Raw genomic sequence first — 26,421 nt, 5'->3', positions numbered from 1 at the left:
CCGGTCTGAGTATTTCACAATCTGCTCAGTTACTGGGATTTTCACGCACAACCTTTTCTAGAATTTTCAAGGAATGGTGTGAAAAGGGAAAAACATCCAGTATGCGGCAGTCCTGTGGGTGAAAAAGCCTTGTTGATGCTAGAGGTCAGAGGGGAATGGGCCGACTGATTCAAGCTGATAGAAGAGCAACTTTAACTGAAATAACCACTCGTTACAACCGAAGTATACAGCAAAGCATTTGTGAAGCCACAACACGCACAACCTTGAGGTGGATGGGCTACAACAGCAGAAGACCCCACCGGGTACCACTCATCTCCACTACAAATAGGAAAAAGAGGCTACAATTTGCACGAGCTCACCAAAATTGGACAGTTGAAGACTGGAAAAATGTTGCCTGGTCTGATGAGTCTCGATTTCTGTTGAGACATTCAGATGGTAGAGTCAGAATTTGGCGTAAACAGAATGAGAACATGGATCCATCATGCCTTGTTACCACTGTGCAGGCTGGTGGTGGTGGTGTAATGGTGTGGGGGATGTTTTCTTGGCACACTTTAGGCCCCTTAGTGCCAATTGGGCATCGTTTAAATGCCACAGCCTACCTGAGCATTGTTTCTGAGCATGTCCATCCCTTTATGACCACCATGTACCCATCCTCTGATGGCTACTTCCGGCAGGATAATGCACCATGTCACAAAGCTCGAATCATTTCAAATTGGTTTCTTGAACATGACAATGAGTTCACTGTACTAAAATGGCCCCCACAGTCACCAGATCTCAACCCAATAGAGCATCTTTGGGATGTGGTGGAACGGGAGCTTCGTGCACTGGATGTGCATCCCACAAATCTCCATCAACTGCAAGATGCTATCCTATCAATATGGGCCAACATTTCTAAAGAATGCTTTCAGCACCTTGTTGAATCAATGCCACGTAGAATTAAGGCAGTTCTGAAGGCGAAAGGGGGTCAAACACAGTATTAGTATGGTGTTCCTAATAATCCTTTAGGTGAGTGTATATACACACACACACACATACACACACACATACATACAGGGAGTGCAGAATTATTAGGCACGTTGATTTTCTGATCATATTTTTTTTCCAGGCACATTTGACCAATTCCAAACCACAGTAATCCTAATAACTACAATTGATTTAGTATTTAATAATGTATAAGTGATATATAATTGTTCATGAAGGCTGGAAATGAAAATCACCTTATATTCAGGTGTGCAGAATTATTAGGCATGTTTTCTTTTACAGATAAATTGAGCCAAAAAAGAGATTTAACTCAGACTGAAAAGTCAAAAATTATTAAATGCCCATGAGAAGGATGCAATACTAATGCAATACTAGACATTGCAGTTAAGGCATGACCATTGGACAGTGAAATGCTCGTTGGGTCAGCAGGATCTGACAAAAACAGGTGGTGAAGAAAAGACACCTGTTAACTGCAAAATAATTAAGAATTAAGGTGAAGAATTAAGGGTGAAACCATCAGGAACCCTTTAGTCTCCAGCGCCACCATTTTCCAGAGCTGCAACCTACCTGGAGTCTCCAGAAGTGCAAGGTGTCAGGATCTCAGAGACTTCAGTTAGGTAAAGAATCCTAAAAAATGACCCCCACTAAATAAGAATCATAAGCTGAAGTGTTGTAAAATACATGAAGAAGGTTTTTTTATAGGATTTATAGGTTTTATAGGTTGAGAGTGACTCTTGAAGGACCAGCACCACATCCTCTAGTACCACTGTTTGAAGAATTCATCTTCCAGAATCTGGCAGTACGTTTTGGGAGTTCATTTTAGTCCATCCTGAAGTCCGTTTTGCAGAGATGGACTAAAAATGAACTCCCAAAACGTACTGCCAGATTCTGGAAGATGAATTCTTCAAACAGTGGTACTAGAGGATGTGGTGCTGGTCCTTCAAGAGTCACTCTCAACCAATCTGTCCATAAAGCCTATAAAAAAACCTTCATGTATTTTACAACACTTCAGCTTGTGATTCTTATCTAGTGGGGGTCATTTTTTAGGATTGTTTACCTAACTGAAGTCTCTGAGATCCTGACACCTTGCACTTCTGGAGACTCCAGGTAGGTTGCAGCTCTGGAAAATGGTGGCGCTGGAGACTAAAGGGTTCCTGATGGTTTCACCCTTAATTCTTCACCTTAATTCTTAATTATTTTGCAGTTAACAGGTGTATTTTCTCCGCCACATGTTTTTGTCTGACCCTGCTGACCCAACGAGCATTTCACTGTCCAATGGTCATGCCTTAACTGCAATGTCTAGTATTGCATTAGTATTGCATCCTTCTCATGGGCATTTAATACTTTTTGACTTTTCAGTCTGAGTTAAATCTCTTTTTTGGCTCAATTTATCTGTAAAAGAAAACATGCCTAATAATTCTGCACACCTGAATATAAGGTGTTTTTCATTTCCAGCCTTCATGAACAATTATATATTACTTATACATTATTAAATACTAAATCAATAGTAGTTATTAGGATTACTGTGGTTTGGAATTGTTCAAATGTGCCTGGAAAAAAAATATGATCAAAAAATCAACGTGCCTAATAATTCTGCACTCCCTGTACATATATATATATAAACTTTTTTGTTAGATGCGATTAATCACGATTATTTCAGACACCGTTTTTTTTTACCAAATAAACACATTAGTCCTTTTCGTGTATAATGTGGACCAATATAAAACAGACATAAAAACTGTACTAAAATCATCACATCATTACCAACTTTGCTTAATTTTACATCTCCAGCACATCATTTGAGATATTTGATAAATTACCCAGCCCTAAGTAGTTCAAGTACTCGTATAAATGCTCCACATCTCACATAAATCTGATGGTTTTTACCATTTCATGAGGAGACGATTAGATACTAAAACACTGTAATGAAATCTCTTTCTGGGGGTTTGCTGGTGGTAAATTATAGCAATTACAGTATAAAAAACACACAGAGGCAGGCAAAAGATAATATCATAATCACATTATATGGTTAGGATCCTTTTTCTTCCAAAACAAAGTCATGCTCGGGTTTAATAGTAGCAATTCTTTTTTTTATTTGTTGTACCTTCGCAGAAAGTTTATATTCTTTGCTGATTACACAAAGGGAACATGGGCTGAATAGTAAGGGAGGTACACGCATGGTATATAGAAAACACAAATCAACTTTAGAATAATAAATGTAACATTATTTACATTTGGGCTGAGAACAAAATAATTTAAATTCAAGCTACTATACTCGTTTTGGACACACAGATGGCTTTTCTGTCATTCAGTAGTAGACATTTGGTTTCCTTTACAAAATACTTCACGTTTGCTGATTGACAGATGCATTCTGGGTTCAAAAACAAACACATTCTAGTGCTGTAAAAATGACACAACCATCGACGGCTTTTTGTAAATACAACACATCGGGATTAAGGTGTGCTTAGTGGTAGCGATGACCTTGTTTGTCGCACGACAAAGCTTTAACAGGTTAAATCTGGATAGTTACGTCGGGTCAAAGCGCCGAAGGTGAAATCAAAGTGCATCAGCTGTTAACTTCAATGCGAGCCACTGACCGGTCAAAATACTATCGGCGAATCAGCGTCCTGTTCAGTGTCAGTAGAACGGCTTCAAGCATTTTTCCTACATCTCTTAGGCACGGATTCAAAAAAAAAACAAGGCACCTCTAGCATTGAAGCATCAACACTGTCCCAAAAAAATAAAGCAGTACGTTTGCACATGGCAGCATTCGGTTCAGTCCTCTGGAAACAAATCAAACGAAAAATATTCCCTTATTTTTCATTGGACAGAAGGTCTCTATGTACAATACAGTTAAAATGCGCTAAAACAAGATTCAGAATGAAAATGTGCTTTTTACATTCAGAGGGAGACGTCTCCACTTCAGTTTTGTGGTCTACAATCTGTGCCCCAGAGCTACTCTTCCACATACATACGAGAGGACGTGAAATAAAAGGCATTTTTGTCATTAATAATAATAATAATAATAATACGGTAAGAGCTCTGATGAAAGCAGAGGTAACACAATAACAATCATAATATAAAAAACAAAAAAAAACTTTTCTTTTTTTGTTTTACTAGCTATTGCCTCCTGAGATGATGGGCTCCTGCTTTGAATTCTGGGAAATGGAATGTTTTGGTGAAAGGCATTGCAAATACAGCTTCTGGGAAAGGGGACGGCTGTGTGTGTGTGTGTGTGTGTGTGTGTGTGTGTGTGTGTGTGTGTGTGTGTGTGTGTGTGTGTGTGTGTGTGTGTGTGTGTGTGTGTGTGTGTGTGTGTGTGTGTGTGTGTGTGTGTTTTTTGAATAATTGCGCTGCGTTTGATTGAACGGGTGCAAACATTGTGGAGGGCGAGGGCAGGTGGATCGGGAGGGAAAGGAAAACCTGAATGGGAACAGGAGGTGGGAGTTTGCAGCAGAGGTCTTCAGTGTGGTGGTGAACCCCCTCCCGCCGTCTCCTGCAGCGTTCAGTCTCTTCCGACAGAAACTCCCTCTGCTGTGGTAATGAGATGCTATCAGGTGACGCTCAACTGGGCAAAGCCAATCAACTTCACCTCATCTGGGATCTCTGTGCTGTCACAACCAGATACCTGGAGAGACACACACACATACACACACACAGATATAAATGCATGTTAATGCAACTGAAACAAATCACAGCTTTTGAGATTTCTGGAGCATTATTTAAAGGAATGTTCTGTTTAATAAATATATAATAATATAAAGTGGTGTAATGTAGAGTGCCACATGTAATTTAACTATTAGTAAAACAATTTTTTTTATAAATATATAATATAAAGTGGTGAAATATAGAATGCCACATGTCATAATTTAACTATCAGAACCAAATAATAAATAATAATAAATATATAATAATATAAAGTGGTGTAATGTAGAGTGCCACATGTAATAATTTAATTATGAGTAAAAGAAAATAAAAATAATTTTAAATATATAACAATAATATAAAGTGGTGTAATGTAGAGTGCCACATGTAATTTAACTATTAGCAAAAAATGTTTTTTTAATAAATATATAATATAAAGTGGTGAAAATAAAAATAAATTTAAATATATAATAATATAAAGGGGTGTAATGTAGAGTGCCACATGTCATAATTTAATTATTAGTAAAAATACAAATTAAAAATAATAAATATATAATAATATAAGTGGTGTAATAGAGTGCCACGTGTAATTTAACGATTAGCAAAAGTTTTTTTAATAAATATATAATATAAAGTGGTGTAATGTAGAGTGCCACATGTAATTTAACTATTAGTAAAAAAAATATTATATATAAATATATAATAAAAGGAATTGTAAAAGAATAAAAATTCAAATGAGAAAAATAAAAGGTTATTTTATGCAATTGTATGTGCTTTGCACTTTTATGCATTCGCTATGAACATGCTGATGACTAACTATAAACTCGGTCATATATGAGGTCCCATTTAAGTTAGGATAGCCCCTTGGAAGATAGCTGTCTATGTAGGGAGGAGACAACAAGGCGTCTCACTTGGTTTCGCAATGTATCCATCAACCGTAATGCTAGTAAACCAGGAAACTTTTGCACAATATGAGTTTACATGGTACAAATTTGTCTGGACGTACATCAGCATCTGCGTCTCACCACAGAAAGCCCTGTTTAGATGACTTTACAGCTCATAATAAATGGGTTTAATAATTCATGCGGGTGCTTTAACAGCAATAGCAGCTTCACATTTGTGCTTTTAAGCCCTTTAGAGCACTGGCCCACATTTACTTAAGTAAATAAATAAATAACCCATACTTGGCAATCAACATTGTGCAACAAATTATGTCAATAGAGTTTAAATCGCGTTGAATTTGGATCATTGCCCTCCCTAATGATTACTATTTGCATACTTTGTGACTTAATTTCCAACAACTAATATCTAAGAGATTTCAAAAGGGAGGTTAAGGGATGAAAGGCAAAAAAAACGACGAGGAAAGTAGTGTAATTGTGGTCTTCTGACAAGTGTCTAATCACGGAGCGGCGCTGGGCAGAGAGCAGACCATCTTATCGCAGGTAACACACAGCCCGAGTGTCTGGAGGAAAATCGATCGCTCGCTCTCTGCTGTCCGTTTTCTCTGGAGGAGCTCAGGGTCAGACGACTGATCTTAGAGAGAGGTGTGTGTGTGTGTGTATTTATGCGTGTTACTGAGCGTCTGCCCTCTCTAAAAAACACTGCGGTGAAATACGGCTCGAGTTCAAGCTCCTGCTAAATAAGAGGGACTATGACCCGTAGAAAGGTCTGCCCATAAAACTCCTCGCTGACGTAACTCATTTCTCCTGGGTGAAGCATTATGAATTACTCAGTGAAGGAGGAAGTGCTTCTTATATCACTGTGTGTGTGTGTTTGGGCGCTTACGCATGCAGAAAACACTCTGATGGACACATAATGTAGACGCTGATATATTAAAGGTGATGTGTGGAAATATTTATAAGCTTAAAGGGGTCATGAATAGAGAAATTACATTTTCCTTGAACTTTTGACATAAGAGGTTATTGTACTATAAAAATATCATGCAAGTTTCAGAACTCAAGATAGCATAGTGCGACGAAAGAGCAGAGGAAGAGGAATGCCTAGGCCTACTTCTACATCATTGCCCCATTCGCAACAAACTGCGATGCACTGTGTATTCTGACACCTTTCTATCAGAACCAGCATTAACTTCTTGAGCAATTTGAGCTCCAGTAGCTCGACTGTTTGATCAGACCACACGGGCCAGCCTTCACTCCCCATAGGCAGTGAACAAATCGCTAGTCCTGATTCTTTGTTCACAAAGAATGCATTCGTGGCAGTGAAATGAGAAATGACACAAGGTAATGAGACGCACGTTGAACTTCTTTTAACTTTACCTCACTGCTTTGAGAATGACGTTTCATACGCGACGAGAGACGCAGGTGCAAGTGTGTGTTTGAGATTTCATGTTTGCATAATATTGACAGGCTCAAAGGTGTTATCATTGTTTTTACAAATCATTTACTACTAATAATATTATTATCCGTGTGGAGACATTTCCCCACAAATTAGGGAATACCAGGACACACGCACGCGCACACACACACTTCATTATCTAATCTCACTGTCTACACAACAGTTTGTGTTGGCTGTAGTCGGATGACTTTAGTTGTGGTCACACTGCTTTCCTTGTACTACTGAAGAAATTAAAATAAGCTTATATTTGTTTAACAATATTTCATCTTTAGGCTAATATGAATGAGTTTGTCTGGAATTTATCATTTTTACTTTAATATTTTTTGCGTTGCATTTATTTGGTTCAATGATAGACCATTGTTTGTCGTATAGGTCATAGTTTGACTCTTAAAGGTGAAGACCCAACTTTATGCATGTTTTGTAAGATTCCCCTCTTTTGTTGGACTGTCCTGGGTTAAAACAAGAATTATCTTTTATCAAGTTATTTCACTTAAGGACTTATTTAGTAAGATTATGCATGAAAAGGTTTTGGATTTTTTAAATCATAAATTCATTTTAAAAATCTTGTATAATATGACTTGTGTTTGTTTGCTTGGTTTTATTGCATTTATTATATAGTTTAAGATATATTATTAAGATATATATATATATTATTATAGATATATATAATTAAGATATTTTAGTTGAAATCTGATTGCTCTGAAAGTCCTCCATTGGCACAATGTCGTTATTTAGGGTTTTTTTGCGCACAAAAACTATTGTCGCCGATTTATAAAGTTATTTTAGAACCACTGTAGTGAGATGGACTTTGTAACGACGTCTTTAGTACCTTTTAAGGGTCTTGAGAGTGTAGAGTACCATTGTGCCAATGGAGGCCTTTCAGAGCCATCAGATTTACACTAAAATATCTTAACTTCTGTTCCGAAGATGAACGGAGGTCTGACGGGTGTCGAACGACATGAGGGTAAGTAATTAATGACAGAATTTTCATTTTTGGGTGAACTAACCCTTTAAGATGTGGGCATAAAGTAAACTCTAATCTGTGCAAACATTAAACTTAGCTGAAATTAAAAACTAAATAAAAGAATTAAAAGATTTGGTCTTTACACTTCGTTCTGGTAACTCTGCTAAACTATAATTACTAAAACTGAAACGAAATATATAAAAACTAAATAGAAATGTGTTTACCAAATAAAAACTAAACAAAAACTAGCAAAACAATTTATAAAACTAACTAAAACTAAACTGAAATTTGTAGCAAAATTCAAAACGATAATCAAATAAAAACTAATTTAAAAATGCAAAACTATAATAACCTTGGTTCCTTCCTTGGAGCACTTTTGATAGAGACTGACCACTGCAGACCGGGAACACCCCACAAGAGCTGCAGTTTTGGAGATGCTCTGACCCAGTCGTCTAGCCATCACAATTTGGCCCTTGTCAAACTCATTCAAATCCTTACGCTTGCCCATTTTTCCTGCTTCTAACACGTCAACTTTAAGGACAAAATGCTCACTTTCTGCCTAATATATCCCACCCACTAACAGGAGCCGTGATGAAGAGATAATCAGTGTTATTCACTTTGTCAGTGGTCATAAAGTTATGCCTGATCGGAATATATATATATCGTTTTGTTTATTAAAAAACACTCATTATGAAACCGATAGTTTTGGTCGCTGATTGGTCAGTTTTGCAACTTTCGGTTACATGATGCAGTGTCACTTTTGCACATCCCCATTGAAATGTATTTTCAGCGTTCTCTAGCATCTACATGCACAAGCCTGCATGTGTGCGCACAGCAACCACAAACATAATTCTTCTTCACGGTTCAATATCCAAGCAGCATAATTGTCTGAGTTCCACACAGTGTAGTCAGGGGTGACATTAGTAAATGAGTTTGGAGGACCAGGCTGCCTGAGATATTCCCCACACACGCCACGCCGCGCCGTCTACAATCCTGTTACACGAGCAGATTTCTCAGCTTTAATGTGGAGCTGTTTTCTAATCATGATGTGGAGTTCTCTCCAGGGACGCTCAAGCTCAAATTAAACAATAAAACTCCACACGTCCTAATGTGATTTTCTAAACACACCAGGTGCGACTCAGAAATGCATTCTGGGAGGTTTGTTGTGGGTCGGAGGGTGAAGTTAAGGCTAAGAGCTGGCAGATGCTGTAGAGATAGCACTCTGCAAAAGGCCGCATCAGAATGAGCGCCTGCTAACGCACAGATGTTGTTTACCGCCAGCTCACGGCTCCATCTAAAGGAGTGATTAAACACAGCCGTCGCCGGCGTATCGGCCAGTCCGCCGGGACCTGCTCTTAGAGTTAGCGTTTCCTGCGGTTAAAGGAGTAGTTCATCTGAGATAGCAGATTCTGTCATTATTTACTCACAATCATATTGTTCCAAACCTGTACACACAGCCCTTCTTATACAACAACAGCTAGCTTACAAATCTTGTTTGCACTGGTATTCAGTTGAAACATGAAACCTTACAAAATTGAAACAAAAATAAACAAACATTTAATTTATCCCCTCTTTGGAGCCTGGCAGCCACTAGACTTGCCCATATCATGCAAAAAAAAATATCTCATTATGTCCTTAAAGGTGCAATATGTAACATTTTTGCAGAAACGCTTTACTCTCATTGCAGTGTGAACAAGTGTCATACCAGCCGTAAACGTCATAACTTCATTTTCAACACACTCATATGTGTCTAATATGATAAACAGAGCTGCGTTACCTCATACGCATGACCGGAAAAGCGGAAATAGTGCTGGCGACTGTGGCATAAAACTGTGTTGTGTTCATCTTATTAACAATTGCTCAGCTCCATAACACTCGGTCCTGCTCTGCTTCATACTACAGTAACGTTAATAATCACATGAACATGATTTCTGCCCGAGTCCTATCCCGATTCTTTTCCACCGGCTGTGAGGTGAAGACCACATGTGCCAAGATTCTGTGCTCAAACTTGGCGTCATCAAACTACGCCTTTGTTTTGAATAGGCGACCTCTAGCGGATGGAAAAGTTACATAGTGCAGTTAGCTTTAAAATAATGCAAAGTTTTAAAATAATGAAGTGTTCTTTTAATATTTATTTATTAAGTTGTTTCATTGCAATGTTCATGACTGTTCAAATTAATATAAATACATACATATGCAGTATATATACACTGTATATGATTTTGAATTATATATATATATATATATGTATTTTTACAGTTTATATATATATATATATATATATATATAAAAACTGTAAAAATATATAAAAAATATTTTTTTCACTTTCCATAAAAAATATATCATCAGTGTTGGGTACGTTAAACGTAATTAGTTAGTTATGGTTACTAGTTACTTCTTACAAATAGTAACTGAGTTAGTTAGTGATGCACCGAAATGAAAATTCTGGGCCGAAACCGAAAATTTAGGATGCACTTGGCCGAAAACCGAAACTGAAGCCGAAAATAGCTTCTTTTAAAAACTTTTATATACATTTTTTAACAATAAATATAAATAATACCAAATAATATTATTCTTCAAGTTTTATGTTCCATCAAATAAAATAAGCAAAAAAAGATCCACAATTATCTGAATAACTGCACACAAAATCACTGAATGGCACACGGATGGGAGGGGTGGGTGACATTCATTTTTGGTTTTAGGTTTTCGGCTGTTTTTTTTATTTCGGCCCGAAACCAATAATGCCAATGTCCGAACATTTTCAGCGGCCGAAATTTCGGTGCACCCCTAGAGTTAGTAACTGAGTTACATCATTATAAAAGTAACTAATTACCAGGGAAAGTATTTTTAAAGTAAGTTTTTTTAATTCAAATGTTCATATATGTCAAACAACCTGGATGCCCCTAATATTAAATATGTTAAATGAATGAATTGGACACTAAATAGAATAAATTATTATAAAACGTACATTAATGTGCACTATTGTAATGTTACTGTGGGACAATGTGAGAGACACCTATCAAATTCAATATATTTTTGTAAATATTATCAGTAGACCTACTATAGTGTAAATATTGTGTAAATACACCAGCCAGAGAGAAAAAAAACAAACATTGCAGGTCCAACTGATAGAGAGCCTATTCGGATGAAAACCGCTTGAGCTCAATTATAGTAACGCTGCATTTTATTGTCAGTAACGCTAACGGCGTTGTAACGGGAGAAACAGTCATTCGTTTGATTACTCGTTACTGATAAAAATAACTCCGTAAGTAACGCCGTTTATCTATAGCGCCGTTATTCCCATCACTGCATATCATGGAGTGATATGAAGTAAAGTCATCAATTTACAAGAATAAAGTGATACAGTTGTAAAAAATAAACTTTTGTATCATAATTTTGACTATTTCTTTTTACTTTAATTCAAAATATAGCTTTATTAATCTTATTCCTGAAATTTCTTGACTTTATTCTCATAAAAGGCCTATTCCATAATATTACAATTTCAAAATCTTTTTTTCAAAACATACTAAAACATCATAATACTGTTTTAGCATATTTTAGCAAATATTTGTTTCATTTTTAGCAGCCACTATGAACTATATATTGTATGTACATTCTTCAAATTTTCTTCTTAAATGTTTCATAGAAGAAGAAAAAAAACGTATAAATATTGACAAAATGTCTATCTTTGAATGAACTATATCTTTAATACCACCATGGAGGACCTCAAACTACATGAAACGTATCCATTCCGATATAATCTCACCAGAAGATTCATGTGAATGGTGCAAAACGGCATTGTATCCAATATAACGGTTCCACTTAAAAGTGGATTAAAGTGCGGTCTATCACCACTATCTGTCTCTAATCCTCCACAGAGACTGAAATATATAAAAGGCCTGGGGAAATATGAACAGATACTCCTACAGGACCCTGCCGCTGGGGCCCGGGGTCTAATGCGCTCCCTTCTTCATCTGTATGCATTTAACAGGAACACTCAGTGACATTTTAATTTGGGAATTCATGTATCTGCCAGAATATCCCAGTTCTGCCATTTTTTAGTGCATTAAAAGGCATCATTAAACACTCTCCTAATATTCTCTCAGATTTGTCATGTGTTCAGTGTAATCAATAAGGAATTATGTAATGAAAATTCACTACGCTGTCAAAGACATGATTTCAGCAAATAATAAATGAATGGCTGCGTGGGACCTGAGGGACGCATGCTGTTATATATTCAATGCACAATGAATTTGCAGAAAGTAAATAAACTGCATGGTACAAAAACAGGCTGCATTCTCTTCAGGACAAAGTCAAGGACTTTCAGTTCAATCGTTCATAAATGGATAAAAAAAAAAACATTTTTAAAAAGACTCCACCTAGAAAGAACAATTTCAAGCCAATTAAATACCTGAGCGTAACTCGAAAATGTATGTGTATTTTGCGACTCATTTCCATTACTTTTCCAGGCCTGATCCTGCAAGATTCTCTGTGACATTTAGCATCTGAATACTCACCAACTTAAAGGTCAATACTTTATAGGTAATTGGGTCTTCTACAATCTTCTGAAGGTTAGCAGCCACTGGGAAAACACATGTAGGAAAAGATACTGACATTAGGACTGAGCAATATGGTTAAACAAATGATATCTTGATATTCAGTATCTCAGTGATCATGTATTTGCTCTGAAATGGCTTGAAGCGGGGGTCTTGAACTCAAATTATCCACTAGCCAAATTGTGTGTAACCGTGAATTTTAACTATATACATTAATTGGTGTAGTTACAGCATTACTGATGCATGGACAGAGCGACTCATCTTACCCTTATCCCTAACATATTGCTCTGCATGTTTAGTGGCCTAATGACCCCTGAGATTGTTTCCTTTTGCAATTTTCCGCTTGCTGATGGAGCCGGTATCCATTTAGAGAGCAGAAACATCATGAGCTGCTCTGATGTAATGGTCAGAAGTTATTTATATTTTTCAACCCGCTTTGTATTGTTGCAATGTCAGTGGTATATAAATGAACAATGTTCATTCATTCTCCTTGTTACCTGGACCGAGAAATTTTTCGGTGTTCACGCCATGTTGTAATTACCGTACTCTCGAGATTACAACACGTGGATTTCTATTCGGAGGTGCTCACGTCCTCAGATTGGGAATTATGTTTTTCTATTGCAATGCTATCAACCCCTCGGCAGCGCTCACGTGGTACAAGTTCCCATTTTACAAGCTGTTATACAAGCTCTATAATTAAAACAATTGTCAGCAAAAGTCCACATGACGCTAATTCATGACATTAAACTTCAGCATTTTTGTATCCCCACCCACGGACTGTCCGATCAACAGAGGGTTATTAACAAAAAAAAAAAGTAATTATATGTATTTTAGGTTTATCTCTGAAAATTGTATCGTACTTTATCTACTGTTTAAACAGCATTATTGGGAAAAAATGGAACACTATGGCATCAGCTTTCTTACCTGTAATTGACGGTGTTTTGCTTTGGGCAGAACTGACAAAACAGCTATTTTCCCCCTCCATTTGGCAAGAAATACTGTTTGATGTCAACCAGGGTTCCCACGCCTTGGTTAACTTAAAATTCAAGGACTTTACAGGTCCAATACCCTCAAATTCAAGGACTTAATGTGGGGACACACTTCAAGTGAGAGCAAGGTTACACCGGGTTACCTTGTAAGATACATTGTAACAGTTTTCATGTGTCAAACACAACTATGCAAAAAATGAGACTGGTTTATTGAGGATGCCATATTGATTAAACAATTATTAAAGTGCAATATTCGAAAGATCGGAGGCAACACGCCGGAGACGGGTTTATTGAGGATGCCATTTTGATTAAACAATTATTAAATTGTAATATTCGAACAATCGGAGTCATCACTCTGGAGACGGGTTTATTGAGTATGCCATATTGATTAAACAATTATTAAGGTGCAATATTCGAAAGATCGGAGGCAACACGCCGGAGACGGGTTTATTGAGATTGACCTATCGATTTAACAATTATTAAATTGTAATATTCGAACAATCAGAGTCATCACGCTGGAGACGGGTTTATTGAGGATGCCGTGTCGATGAGGCAATTTCAGGGGGAGTCTAATTGACACGGTCTCTGCGTAAATGCACATAACTAATGTAAATCAAGCAAGCTAGTATGCATAGGCCATAAAGTGTAGGTGAAATAACACATTAGTGGACCAGAGGGAATAATGTGGAATTTTTCAAGGATTTCAAGGACCCGTGGGAACCCTGGTCAACATTTCAGGGTACGTTTACACGACAACGATGTACTAAAAACAGAAAAAAGGTAAATGGACTGCATTTATATAGCGCTTTCAAAAGACACATGGCCATCCAAAGCACTTTGCATATTGCCTCACATACACCCATTCATACACCGATGGCAGTGTCAGCCATGCAAGGCGCCATCCAGCTCGTCGGGAGCAGTTAGGGTTAGGTGTCTTGCTCATGGACACCTCGACACTTGGTCAGGTGGAACCGGGGATTGAACCATCAACCTTCCGGTTTGTAGACAACCTACATGAACCACTGCCGCCCAGACGTTACCAAAACAATCCTGTTCACACAGATCCGCGAATACGACTAAAGGCCAATTTATACTTCTGCGTCGAGTGCACGCAGAAGGTACGGCATACCATACGCATAGACGCGTTGGATACACCGCACCCTACGCCGTACCCTGACGCGCACCTCTCCAAAAATGTAACAACGCGTCAATTCTACGCGGACCGCAAGCGCTGTGATTGGTCTGCCAGAACCCCTTCCTCAGGTCAATAAATAAATAAAAAATCTGCGATAGGAGTGTGTGTGTGTGTCCAGAAATGGGATGATAGTTCCTTACCTCTGCTATAACACAATATTTTGTAGTCCAGCGATTCTTTATGGTAGTAAATAAATACATAGATCCGCTGAGTATAGTTTATTTATTTTCTCATTAAAACCAAAGATGTTAATCAGTGATTGCATATCAAGAAAAGGGACACATTAGGCTACATTTCGTGAATGAAGTCTCCGCAACAGCAATCGATTGCTGAGCCACCGCTGCTGAAAACAGCGGCCACGCGCTCTGCATGATTTCACAAACGCATTCCAGCGCCAGATCGCCTTATTTAACTTTACTAATCAACTAGAGATGCTTAATTTGTATTAGATACAACAACTCAAGCTGCAAGAAAAGCCGCTCTCTCACTGCTGCTGATAATCCGACATGAATGTACACATTCTAAGCTGTTTCTTCTTCGGCTGTTGTCTTGATTACACCAACATGCCCGAGGACACTGCCTACTAACGTCTGCATGTGTAATTGCACATTGACGCGGACAACAGCGCAGAAGTATAAATGCTCACGACGGCGTCGGCTACGCGCGTAGCCTACGGCGTACTCTCGACGCAGAAGTATAAATTGGCCTTAAGAACGATGTATTATGTCAAGCCATTTATTGGTGATGTCAGTTTGTAAAGAAAAACGGAAAGTCAGTCAACACCATTATAACAAAGTTTGCCAAGAAGTATTTCCTACTAAAGCAAGGTGGGATTTGACTGTGGTCAAGCGTATCTATAGCAGACTGGTGGGAATGGCCTGGGATGCAACATACCCAGTGCATTATGGGTATTGAAATTCTTACCTTTTTGGAAAGAGGGAAAACAGCTTTTTTTCTTTATTTTCTCTATTCATGTAGCAACGATTTTAAATATTATTTAAAAACAAAATAGCATTTATGTTGAATAGGCAGCAAAGTTTTATTGAAAGTCCATTTTGCCAGCGTTTAAATAACTAAACGGATCTCGTAGCTCAAACTGTACAGCATGACGTGAGAAACGGCAAGGTCATGGGTTCAATTCACAGGAAACGCATGAACTGATCAGATGTTTACGAATGCGATGCAAGTTGCTTAGGATAAAAGTGTCTACCAAATGCATAAGTCTAAATGTAGAATTTAAGGACTAAATGCACCGCAATCAATTCACACATATGGTTTTTGAATATATAATCTTTGTATTTCAGACCTAAAGGCTCGAGCATTTAAAAGTGGCAGACAAGAAAACTTGTTTAATGTGATGCTCAGTCAACTTACCCACAACAACATCCTGACCATTGACCAGACCAGCAGAAAAGAGCTCCTGAGAAACTCCATCGGCAGTGTCTGAGGAGAAAAACACGCAGATGCACAGCATGATATCACAGCAAGAAACAAAGTTAAAAGCCTGTTTTGGCAAGCCCACGCACACAAACATCAATGAACAAGCCGCGATGGCCTCAAATGCAGTGCACAAGTCAGACCTAGGGCTGGGCGATGTGATGCAGGGTTGTTAGAGTTAACTAAAAGTAAAATAATAAATAAAAAATAACCATTAACTGAAATACAATATTTAAAAAAAATATATAGCTAATGTAGCTATTTCAGCTATTTGCAAAAGCAACATTTTTCATTTAACTTAACTAAAACTGAAATTCAAAATATATATATATATATATTTTAATTACTCTGTATCAAGCAATAGTAGAAATAAAGCAGAGATTAGCTGTTTATGGTTTATGACTTATAGAAGTTCAAATTAAAACTTCAAATGTGGCTCATCCAATCAGAATCAGAGTTTTATGATTAGCATTTTATTTTTAACTTGTGTTAAATAGTATGCGACTTCTTTATTTGTTATGAATTGTATTTATGAAAAATCTGATCTATTCATTTGTGCCCAAGATAATGTTTATGTTTATATATATATATATATTAGTGCTGTCAGTTAAACGCGTTATTAACGACGTTAACGCAAACCTATTTTAACGGCGTCAATTTTTTTATCGCGAGATTAACGTTCTTTTTGGTCTAACAAACTTTGTAGTTTTTTCACATGCTGTTGCAGCAAACTAGTAACGTTAGAAAAACTACAACACCACTCCGGATGTAGCTAGACCGGAAACAAAACATCAGGCACGCTGCGGCTGCCCACACTTGTTTGGGCCATTAAAAGAGTAGACGTGGATGGCAAGCGTGAGACGCCGAAATGAGAAACGTATTATGCCATGGTTTAACTCAGGGGTCTTCAACTAAAAGTGCTTGTCTTGAGCGCTGCTTTCTGCTCTGATGGTGCATTCACACCGGACGCGAATGAAGCGTTTTGCGCGAGTGATTTAAGTCAATGCAAAGACGCAAATAGACATTCTGCGGCGCGAATTAAGCGGCGTGCATGTCGCGTCATTCGCGTCCGGTGCACCTGCATGCTTGACCGCGCGTCTGGGTCTGAACGCAACAGTGAGCATTGCAACGTTAACTGTTTCATTAGCCTACGTCAAAAGGCTTCGCGGTCCGGATTTGGACCGGAGTCCGCTAGTTGGCGACCCCTGGTTTAACTGCACTATAGGCGGAGTCCTAGTTTACCTTGCATGTGTACTTTGTAATTTTATTTTGTATCACCCTGTTTTGATCCCTTAGAAAGGGCTGTTGAAGGGGCTGTTTGTGCAACAAAGTATTTTTTTTCACCCTTTTATTGATGGACAGTGTTACATTGTGTGAGCGATTATTTGCTCCAAGTGTGAATGTTAGTGTGAAATCGAACACTACAGTATGCCAATGTTGTTTTCAATAAAACAAACATTTGAACAAAGCAAGCCGATCCACTTTTCTATGTTGATAAGAGCATTAAAATAAGAAAAAATAATGGGACAAAAAGAAATCAAGGGACATTTAGAATAAATAAAAATGTGCGATTAATTGTGATTAATTGTGAGTTAACTATGGCATTAATGCGATTAATCGCGATTAAATATTTTAATCGTTTGACAGCACTAATATATATATATATATATATATATGAACAATGCTTTCATTGAGGTTTCAGTAGGAGAAAAAGGTTACAGTTTATTTCAATGGTCCCCTTTAAACAATCTTTCTCAACTAGTTACATTCTAAAACTGCTGTTCGGGCATTTTGACATCACTTTAAAGGGATAGTTCACCCAAAAATGAAAATTACCCCATGATTTACTCACCCTCAAGTCATCCTAGGTGTATATGACATTCTTCTCTCAGACGAATACAATCAGAGTCGTTTGAAAAAATGTCCTGGCTCTTCCAAGCTTTATAATGGCAGTAAATGGCAGCCCAAAATTTGAAGCTCAAAAAAGTAAACCCATCCATTATAAAAGTAATCCACACGGCTTCAGGGGTTAATAAAGGCCTTCGGAAGTGAATCGGTGGGTTTATGTAAGAAAAATATCCATATTTAAAAGTAAAATATCTAGCTTCCGTCAGACCGCCTTCCGTATTCAACTCACGGAAAAGGCGTAACTGGCGCCGGATGTAGCGTAAGCGTTTTGAACTGCGAGAGGATTTATACTGTCTGCGTAAGTTGGAGACGGAAGGTGGTGCACTTTTTTGGGCTTAAAATTTTGGGCTGCCATTCACTGCCATTATAATGCTTGGAAGAGCCAGGACATGTTTTAATATAACTATGATTGTATTTGTCTGAAATAAGAGAGTCATATACATTTAGGATGGCTTGAGGGTGAGTAAATCAAAAATTTTCATTTTTGGGTGAACTATCCCTTTAAGCGCAGTAAGCCACTCATTTTGGTGTGAGTGCGAAACCTACGGAATTTAGTTAAATTATGCGCAATACAAGCACTATCTAACCTGAGCAAATAAGACGAATGAGTGACAGGGAGCGTGTGTCATTTCGCCATCGGAGAGAAGAGAGCAAGACCGGCTTGGAATCGCAAAATACGTGAGACTGACCGGACAGTCAGCAGTCTGGGCCGACCGGCTGATTCTGGTCCCTGGCCGGTCGTTCAAGTGAATATCTAGATTTTGGTCACACCACCCACCCAGATTTATGCTCTTTGAACATGTACAGTCAGACTGAGAACAGAAGGAACCCTCTGAGATCTCTCACACAGTGTGCCTCTTAAGGTTTTTTCTATTGCTAATGCTGCCTTCAAGTCACTCTGGAAAGATCGTTTTTATAAGAAGCACATGAACACCAGCACAGTGTCATAATTAACAGTAGGAAACTGGATTTTCTTTGAGCTCAGGCTTATAGAGCTGGAGGCGTGTCGGCATGGTGGAATTAAATTGGTATTAATCATAGTCACGCTTTCAGTGTGCACAGTTATTGCACATTTAGTTCATGGGTGATTCTTCTAGGTGTCTTCTGTTAAAATGGAATAAATACACTATATTGACGAAAGTTTTGGGACGCCTGCCTTTACAAGACTTTAAATGACACCCCTTTTTTTTATTCAAACAGGTTTAATATGGAGTTGGCCCAGCCTTTGCAGCTCTAACAGCTTCAGCTCTTCTAGGAAGGCTTTCCACAAGGTTTAGGAGTGTGTTTATGGGGATTTTTGACCATTCTTCTAGAAGTGCATTTGTGAGGTCAGGCACTAATGTTGGACGAGAAGGCCTGGCTCGCAGTCTCCCTCTCTAATTCATCCCAAAGGTGTTCTATCGGGTTGAGGTCAGGACTCTGTGCAGGCCAGTCAAGTTCCTCCACACCAAATTCGCTCATCTATGTCTTTGTGGACCGACGCTTTGTGCAGTCATGTTGGAACAGGAAAGGGTCATCCTCAAACTGTTCCCACAAAGTTGGGAGCATGAAATTGTCCAAAATGTCTTGATATACTGAAGCATTACGAGTTCCTTTCACTGGAACTAAGGGGCCAAGTCCAACCCCTGAAAAACAATCCCAAACCATAATCCCCCTCCACCAAACTTTACACTTGGCACATTGCAGTCATGCAAGTACTGTTCTCTCTGGCAACCGCAGACCCAGACTTGTCCATCGGATTGCCAGACAGAGAAGCGTGATTGGTCACTCCAGAGAACATGTCTCTACTGCTCTAGAGTCCAGTGGCGGCGTGCTTTACCCCACTGCATCCCATGCTTTGCATTGCACTTGGTGATGTAAGGCTTAGATGCAGCTGCAGCTGCTCGGCCATAGAAACCCATTCCATGAAGCTCTCTACGCACTGATCTTGAGCTAATCTGAAGGCCACATGAAGTTTGGAGGTCTGTAGTTATTAACTCTGCAGAAAGTTGGAGACTTCTGCACATATAATACCCCTAACAGTTGACCATAGAATATTTAGTAGTGAGGAAGTGTCACAAACGGACTTATTGCACATGTGGCAACCTATTACGGCACCACGCTTGAATTCACTGATCTCCTGAGAGCGACCTACATGTTTGTAGAAGCGTCGGCATGCCTAGGTGCCAGTGGCCGTGGAAGGTATTGGAACACTTGAATTCAATGATTTGGAGGGGGTGTCCCAATACTTTTGGCAATATAGTATATTTTATGGTTAAACTTCAGGTGAGTTTGGCATCATGTGGAATGGTGTTGTGGTAATGATGTGTAATGGAAATTTTGGGAAAATGTAAACAAGTTAGCTAGTTGATTAATTTGACAAAAATAAAATGAAATTGATCGTTTCTTAGTTAATGTTCTGCAGTTCTAACCGGTTTGGTAATGACACCAAATAATAAATGCATTCTTTAAATGAATGAATGACTGACTCTGGTACCCTGGCCAAGAGGTGCTCCTTCCTTCTTATTTTCCTAAAATACTTGCTGTAATAGATATGACCGCAGCAATGGGGACAGTGATGTTCTGCCATGAAAAATGGCTAATTTGTAAACACAAAAACAAAATTAATTGAAATAAGATTTTTAATTACTTTCTCTCATTTTTGAAAGTGTTAAAAGATTAAATTTGCCAGAATTTCAGAACTGACTTTCCCTCCAGACTTGTTAAATTAATAATATAATCCCATGGTACAATGTATTAAAATCAAGGAAATTGTACTTTGCACTTTTTTCTAAGAAATTAAAAGGTATTATAATATATCCTTCAAAACTAATTCAATAACTTATATAAATACTTTCGTTTACACTTATTTTAAGGTGTCTTTGTTACAGTGTAATTATATATTATGAGTAATATTAAGTAACTACATGTACTAACTATAGGGTTAGGGTTAGAGTTTGGTTGAGGGTTAATTATGCATCATTTACTGTTATTACTATAGTAATTACATGTAACATATGTAACAATGACACTGTAAAATAAAGTGTTACCATACTTTCTTTAAACTAATCCTAGTGGACGGAAACAAATATTGTGTGCTGTAAAGATTAACACATGCTTGGCAAATTACATTTCCTATCATGCCATTCTACAAATTATAAATATATGCATAAAGCATAAACTAATCCTTTGCTCTTCATTTTGTTACACTAGTGCTAAAAAGAAAGCTTCAAAAGTCTCTGTCAGGAAGTGAAAAATAAATTATGTCCATTTCATTCCAACTTAAATCACGTCGTAATAATGTTTCCTGGACTCGTAAGTGGGAACTTCCCAAGAGGACTTGAAGGCAGCATAATGCACCGACTGTGGCTGATGCCTGATGAGGTGCACTGACCTTGCCCTGGAGTGAATTCAAACCGTATGTCATTCAGCTCCTTCCTTGAGTTCCTGAGGGAGAGAAAGAGAGAGAGAGAAGATATCTGTGGTGAGAAACGGCCGTCCACCTGTCTGTCTGTAAGAAAGCCAAGTGCGATCGTGGCCCATCTGTGCTGTTTTACTGAGAGTGTTTGCCGAGCCTGACGCACGCATACACACACACACACACGCATACACACACACACACACACACACACACACACACACACACACACACACACACACACACACACACACACACACACACACACACACACACACACACACACACACACACACACACACACACACACACACACACACACACACACACACACACACACACACACACACACACACACACACACACACACACACACAAGCCTCAGCTGAGGCCTGTCCTCGGAACTCTCCAGATAATCATTTTGGAAGAAAATTTCAATGTGCCAGTAAACCAAGCAATCAGTGCCAGTATCGGCATGTTTTCTAAACCAGCAAGGTTTTTCTGTAATTACAAGGGTTTGGAGATCGTTTTAACTAGTGCTCAGGTGAGCTTTTGGGAGGAGTGTGTTTATTTCTGTTGGTTTAATGAAGGAAAGCTTCACTGATCTGCGGTTAAGCGGCATTTCATACCACTAATGGCTCTCTCATCATTTATGTTTTTTTTTGTTTTTTTTTAGCCCTTTTGGAGAGTGATGTGTTACTATGAGCTGTTGTGGTTACACTTTATTTTAAGGTGTCATTGTTACAGTGTAATTATATATTTAAGTACTGCGTAATATTAATTAACAATATGTACTTACTATAGGGTTAGGGTAAAATTAGGGTTTGGTTGAGGCTTAGTTACATGTAATTACAGGTGCTGGTCATATAATTAGAAAATCATAAAAAAGTTGATTTATTTCACTAATTCTATTCAAAAAGTGAAACTTGTTTATTATATTCATTCATTACACTCAGACTGATATATTTCAAATGTTTATTTATGTTTAATTTTGATGATTATAACTGACAACTAAGGAAAATCCCAAATTCAGTATCGCAGAAAATTAGAATATTGTGAAAAGGTTCAATATTGAAGATACCTGGTGCCACACTCTAATCAGCTAATTAACTCAAAACACCTGTAAAGGCCTTTAAATTGTCTCTCAGTCTAGTTCTGTAGGCTACATAATCATGGGGAAGACTGCTGACTTGACAGTTGTCCAAAAGACGACCATTGACACCTTGCACAAGGAGGGCAAGACACAAAAGGTCATTGCAAAAGAGGCTGGCTGGTCACAGAGCCCTGAGGCGAAGGGAAGGAAAAGATGTGGTAGAAAAAGTGTGCAAGCAATAGGGATAACCACACCCTGGAGAGGATTGTGAAACAAAACCCATTCAAAAATGTGGGGGAGATTCACAAAGAGTGGACTGCAGCTGGAGTCAGTGCTTCAAGAACCACTACACACAGACGTATGCAAGACATGGGTTTCAGCCGTCGCATTCCTTGTGTCAAGCCACTCTTGAACAACAGACAGCGTCAGAAGCGTCTCGCCTGGGCTAAAGACAAAAAGGACTGGACTGCTGCAGCGTGGTCCAAAGTTAAGTTCTCTGATGAAAGTAAATTTTGCACTTCCTTTGGAAATCAGGGTCCCAGAGTCTGGAGGAAGAGAGGAGAGGCACACAATCCAAGTTGCTTGAGGTCCAGTGTAAAGTTTCCACAGTCAGTGATGGTTTGGGGTGCCATGTCATCTGCTGGTGTTGGTCCACAGTGTTTTGTGAGGTCCAAGGTCAACGCAGCCGTATGCCGTAACGAGCACTTCATGCTTCCTGCTGCTGACCAACTTTATGGAGATGCAGATTTCATTTTCCAACAGGACTTGGCACCTCCACACAGTGCCAAAGCAACCAGTAGTGGTTTAAGGACCATGGTATTCCTGTTCTTAATTGGCAAGCAAACACGCTTGACCTTAACTCCATAGAAAATCTATGGGGTATTGTGAAGAGGAAGATGCAATACGCCAGACCCAACAATGCAGAAGAGCTGAAGGCCACTATCAGAGCAACCTGGGCTCTCATAACACCTGAGCAGTGCCACAGACTGATCGACTCCATGCCACGCCGCATTGCTGCAGTAATTCAGGCAAAAGGAGCCCAGACTAAGTGTTGAGTGCTGTACATGCTCATACTTTTAATGTTCATACTTTTCAGTTGGCCAAGATTTCTAAAAATTCCTTTCTTTGTATTGGTCTTCAGTAATATTCTAATTTTCTGAGATACTGAATTTGGGATTTTCCTTAGTTGTCAGTTATAATCATCAAAATTAAAAGAAATAAACATTTGAAAAATATATCAGTATGTGTGTAATGAATGAATATAACATACAATTTTCACTTTTTGAATGGAATTAGTGAAATAAATCAACTTTTTGATGATATTCTAATTATATGACCAGCACCTGTATGCATAATTTACTGCTATTACTATGGTAAGTACATTCAATATGTAACAAGGACACTGTACAATAAAGTGTTACCGCTGTTCTTGCCTGGTGTGTGCGTGTCCTGTCACAAAATGCGGCGAAAACTCCTACACAACGTTAATAGTTAGATTAAGGTGTGTACATGTCTACAATGCACTTAGATAATGCGACTAAAATAGGCATACTCCACGCCTTAATTAAATTTTCGTTTAATTCGAGTATGGCTTTAACCGGATGAAGGTAATTATATATCGCTGTTTACATGGTAGTTTCTTAATCAGAGTATGGTCTTAATCCGATTAATATCGGAGTATTGTTGTCTATGTAAACGTACTGAATGATAATCTCCTAAAAAAATATGGGTGGAAACTTTCTAAAAGTGGGTTGTAAGAGTTTCTGGTGTTTTATGAAGCGAATCTTCATCATTCGAAGACTCTGCTGTGTTCAGTAAACACACGTAGAGTGCGGCTACGCTCTGGTTCTTCTCACTGATGTTTACGATAAACCGCCCCTGTGTATTTGGTGAGATCTGAGCCAGACCTTCACTTTGTTCTCTCTAACATCAAACAGTCTGTTCTGCTTCAGCAACAAGGGCTGACAACCTCATAAAAGTTACATTTGCAGGGGAAAGGCAAAGGACACAAATAATATGCACCGGCTCCGTTCACTCGCTTCCAGTCATTTAAGCAGGGGAGAAGACTGAAGCCACCCCAGCTACGGGAGATGAACCTCGTCATGCATCAGTGAGTGATTGTGTCCAACATTTCCTGTCAAACACTTCCTGTGCACACACTCTGAGTGAATCACATGAAAACTGTCAACAACATGTCTAGGTCATGTTTCATGCCAATAAGCTCATTTAAAGGTTACATTTGTTGTCCATCCATCCACAAACTGTCATCGGCAGACAAACCGAGAGAAAAAGAGTTCTTATAAGTATACCTAATATTTGTATGCAACATGTATTCTTATACATGGAGTGTTGTGATGTTAGCCTAGCAAAATGCAAATGTCAAACAAAAGCATGGCACAGACACTAAATTTTGGGGACACTAAATTTTGGGGACACTAAATTGGGGACACTAAATTTTTCAACTAAACATCGAAATACATCTAAATAATAAACTAAATTAACCATTTAAACTAAATTACTGATCAAATTATTGATCTAAAGCCCACACTGTCACTGTATGATACTTGAAATTTTTCCAGAATGGCTATACAGCTGAATAAAATTATGCTGCATTATTTTCCTGTTTAACACTGTAAAGCTGCTTTGAAACAATCTACATTGTTAAAAGCGCTATATAAATAAAGTTGACTTGACTTGACTTGACACAGAGTTGCTGCCTATGTAGTCTTCCAAATCACTTATGAAGTTCCTTGTTAGTTAAAGATGCTGCAATTATTTTCATGACAATTTAGCACTGTAGAGTTTACTGTAGAGCATTAAAAAATTACTGTATGACAGTAATGAGAATCACAGAGGACTGCAAGAAAATTATAATGTCAATACTGAGACACATTACATTGTCATAAAAGTTTGCAAAACAATGCATATTATATATACACCGATCAGGCATAACATTATGACCTTTCTAATATTGTGTTGGTCCTCCTTTTGCTGCCAAAACAGCCCTGACCCGTCAAGGCATGGACTCCAATAGACCCCTGAAGGTGTGCTGTGGTCTCTGGCACCAAGATGTTAGCAGTAGATCCTTTAAGTCCTGTAAGTTGCGAGGTGGGGCCTCCATGGATTAGACTTGTTTGTTCAGCACATCCCACAGATGCTCGATTGGATTGAGATCTGTGGAATTTGGAGGCCAATTCAACACCTCAAACTCCTTGTCTGATTCATCAGACCAGGCCACTTTCTTCCATTGCTCCGTGGTCTAGTTCTGATGCTCACATGCCCACTGTTGGTGCTTTCAGCGATGGACAGGGGTCAGCATGGGCACCCTGACTGGTCATCGGCTATTCAGCCCCATACACAACAAACTGCGATGCACGGTGTATTCTGACACCTTTCTATCAGAACCAGTATTAACTTCTTGAGCAATATGAGCTACAGTAGCTCATCTGTTTGATCAGACCACACGGGCCAGCCTTCCCTCCCCACGTGCATCAATGAGCCTTGGACGCCCATGACCCTGTCGCCAGTTTACCACTGTTCCTTCCGGGAACATCCCACAAGAGCTGCAGTTTTGATGCTCTGACCCAGTCGTCTAGCCATCACAATTTGGCCCTCGTCAAACTCGCTCAAATCCTTACGCTTGCCCATTTTTCCTGATTCTCACACATCAACTTTGAGGACAAAACGTTCACTTGCTGCCTAATATATCCCACCCACTAACAGGTGCCGTGATGAAGAGATTATCAGTGTTATTCACTTCACCTGTCATAATGTTATGCCTGATCGGTGTATTTATGCAATTATATACTGTATTTAATATTTCAAATTCAAAATATAACATATATGCAAAAGAATTTCATTTTGGGTTAAAAGGTGACCTAGGTATGCATGAGATTCATCC

The 26,421-nt window shown here is 38.5% G+C and overlaps 1 protein-coding gene across 1 annotated transcript in view; it reads right to left on the bottom strand.

Moving 5' to 3' along the window:
• Positions 1-3,052: 3,052 nt before the first annotated feature.
• stk39 (serine threonine kinase 39) overlaps positions 3,053-26,421 on the bottom strand; it is a 114,713-nt gene continuing 91,344 nt past the window's right edge. The window contains exons 15-18 of the mRNA XM_079822557.1: positions 21,404-21,456; positions 16,060-16,128; positions 12,463-12,527; positions 3,053-4,609 (exon numbers count right to left, since the gene is read on the bottom strand). Coding sequence (XP_079678683.1) covers positions 4,535-4,609; positions 12,463-12,527; positions 16,060-16,128; positions 21,404-21,456 — 262 coding nt within the window. The 3' untranslated portion in view covers positions 3,053-4,534. The remainder of the gene's footprint in view (positions 4,610-12,462; positions 12,528-16,059; positions 16,129-21,403; positions 21,457-26,421) is intronic.

This window comes from Gobio gobio, assembly GCF_949357685.1.
Source record: "Gobio gobio genome assembly, chromosome: 7".
Classification (NCBI taxonomy): Eukaryota; Metazoa; Chordata; class Actinopteri; order Cypriniformes; family Gobionidae; genus Gobio; species Gobio gobio.
This window is presented reverse-complemented; position numbering and strand designations above follow the sequence as displayed.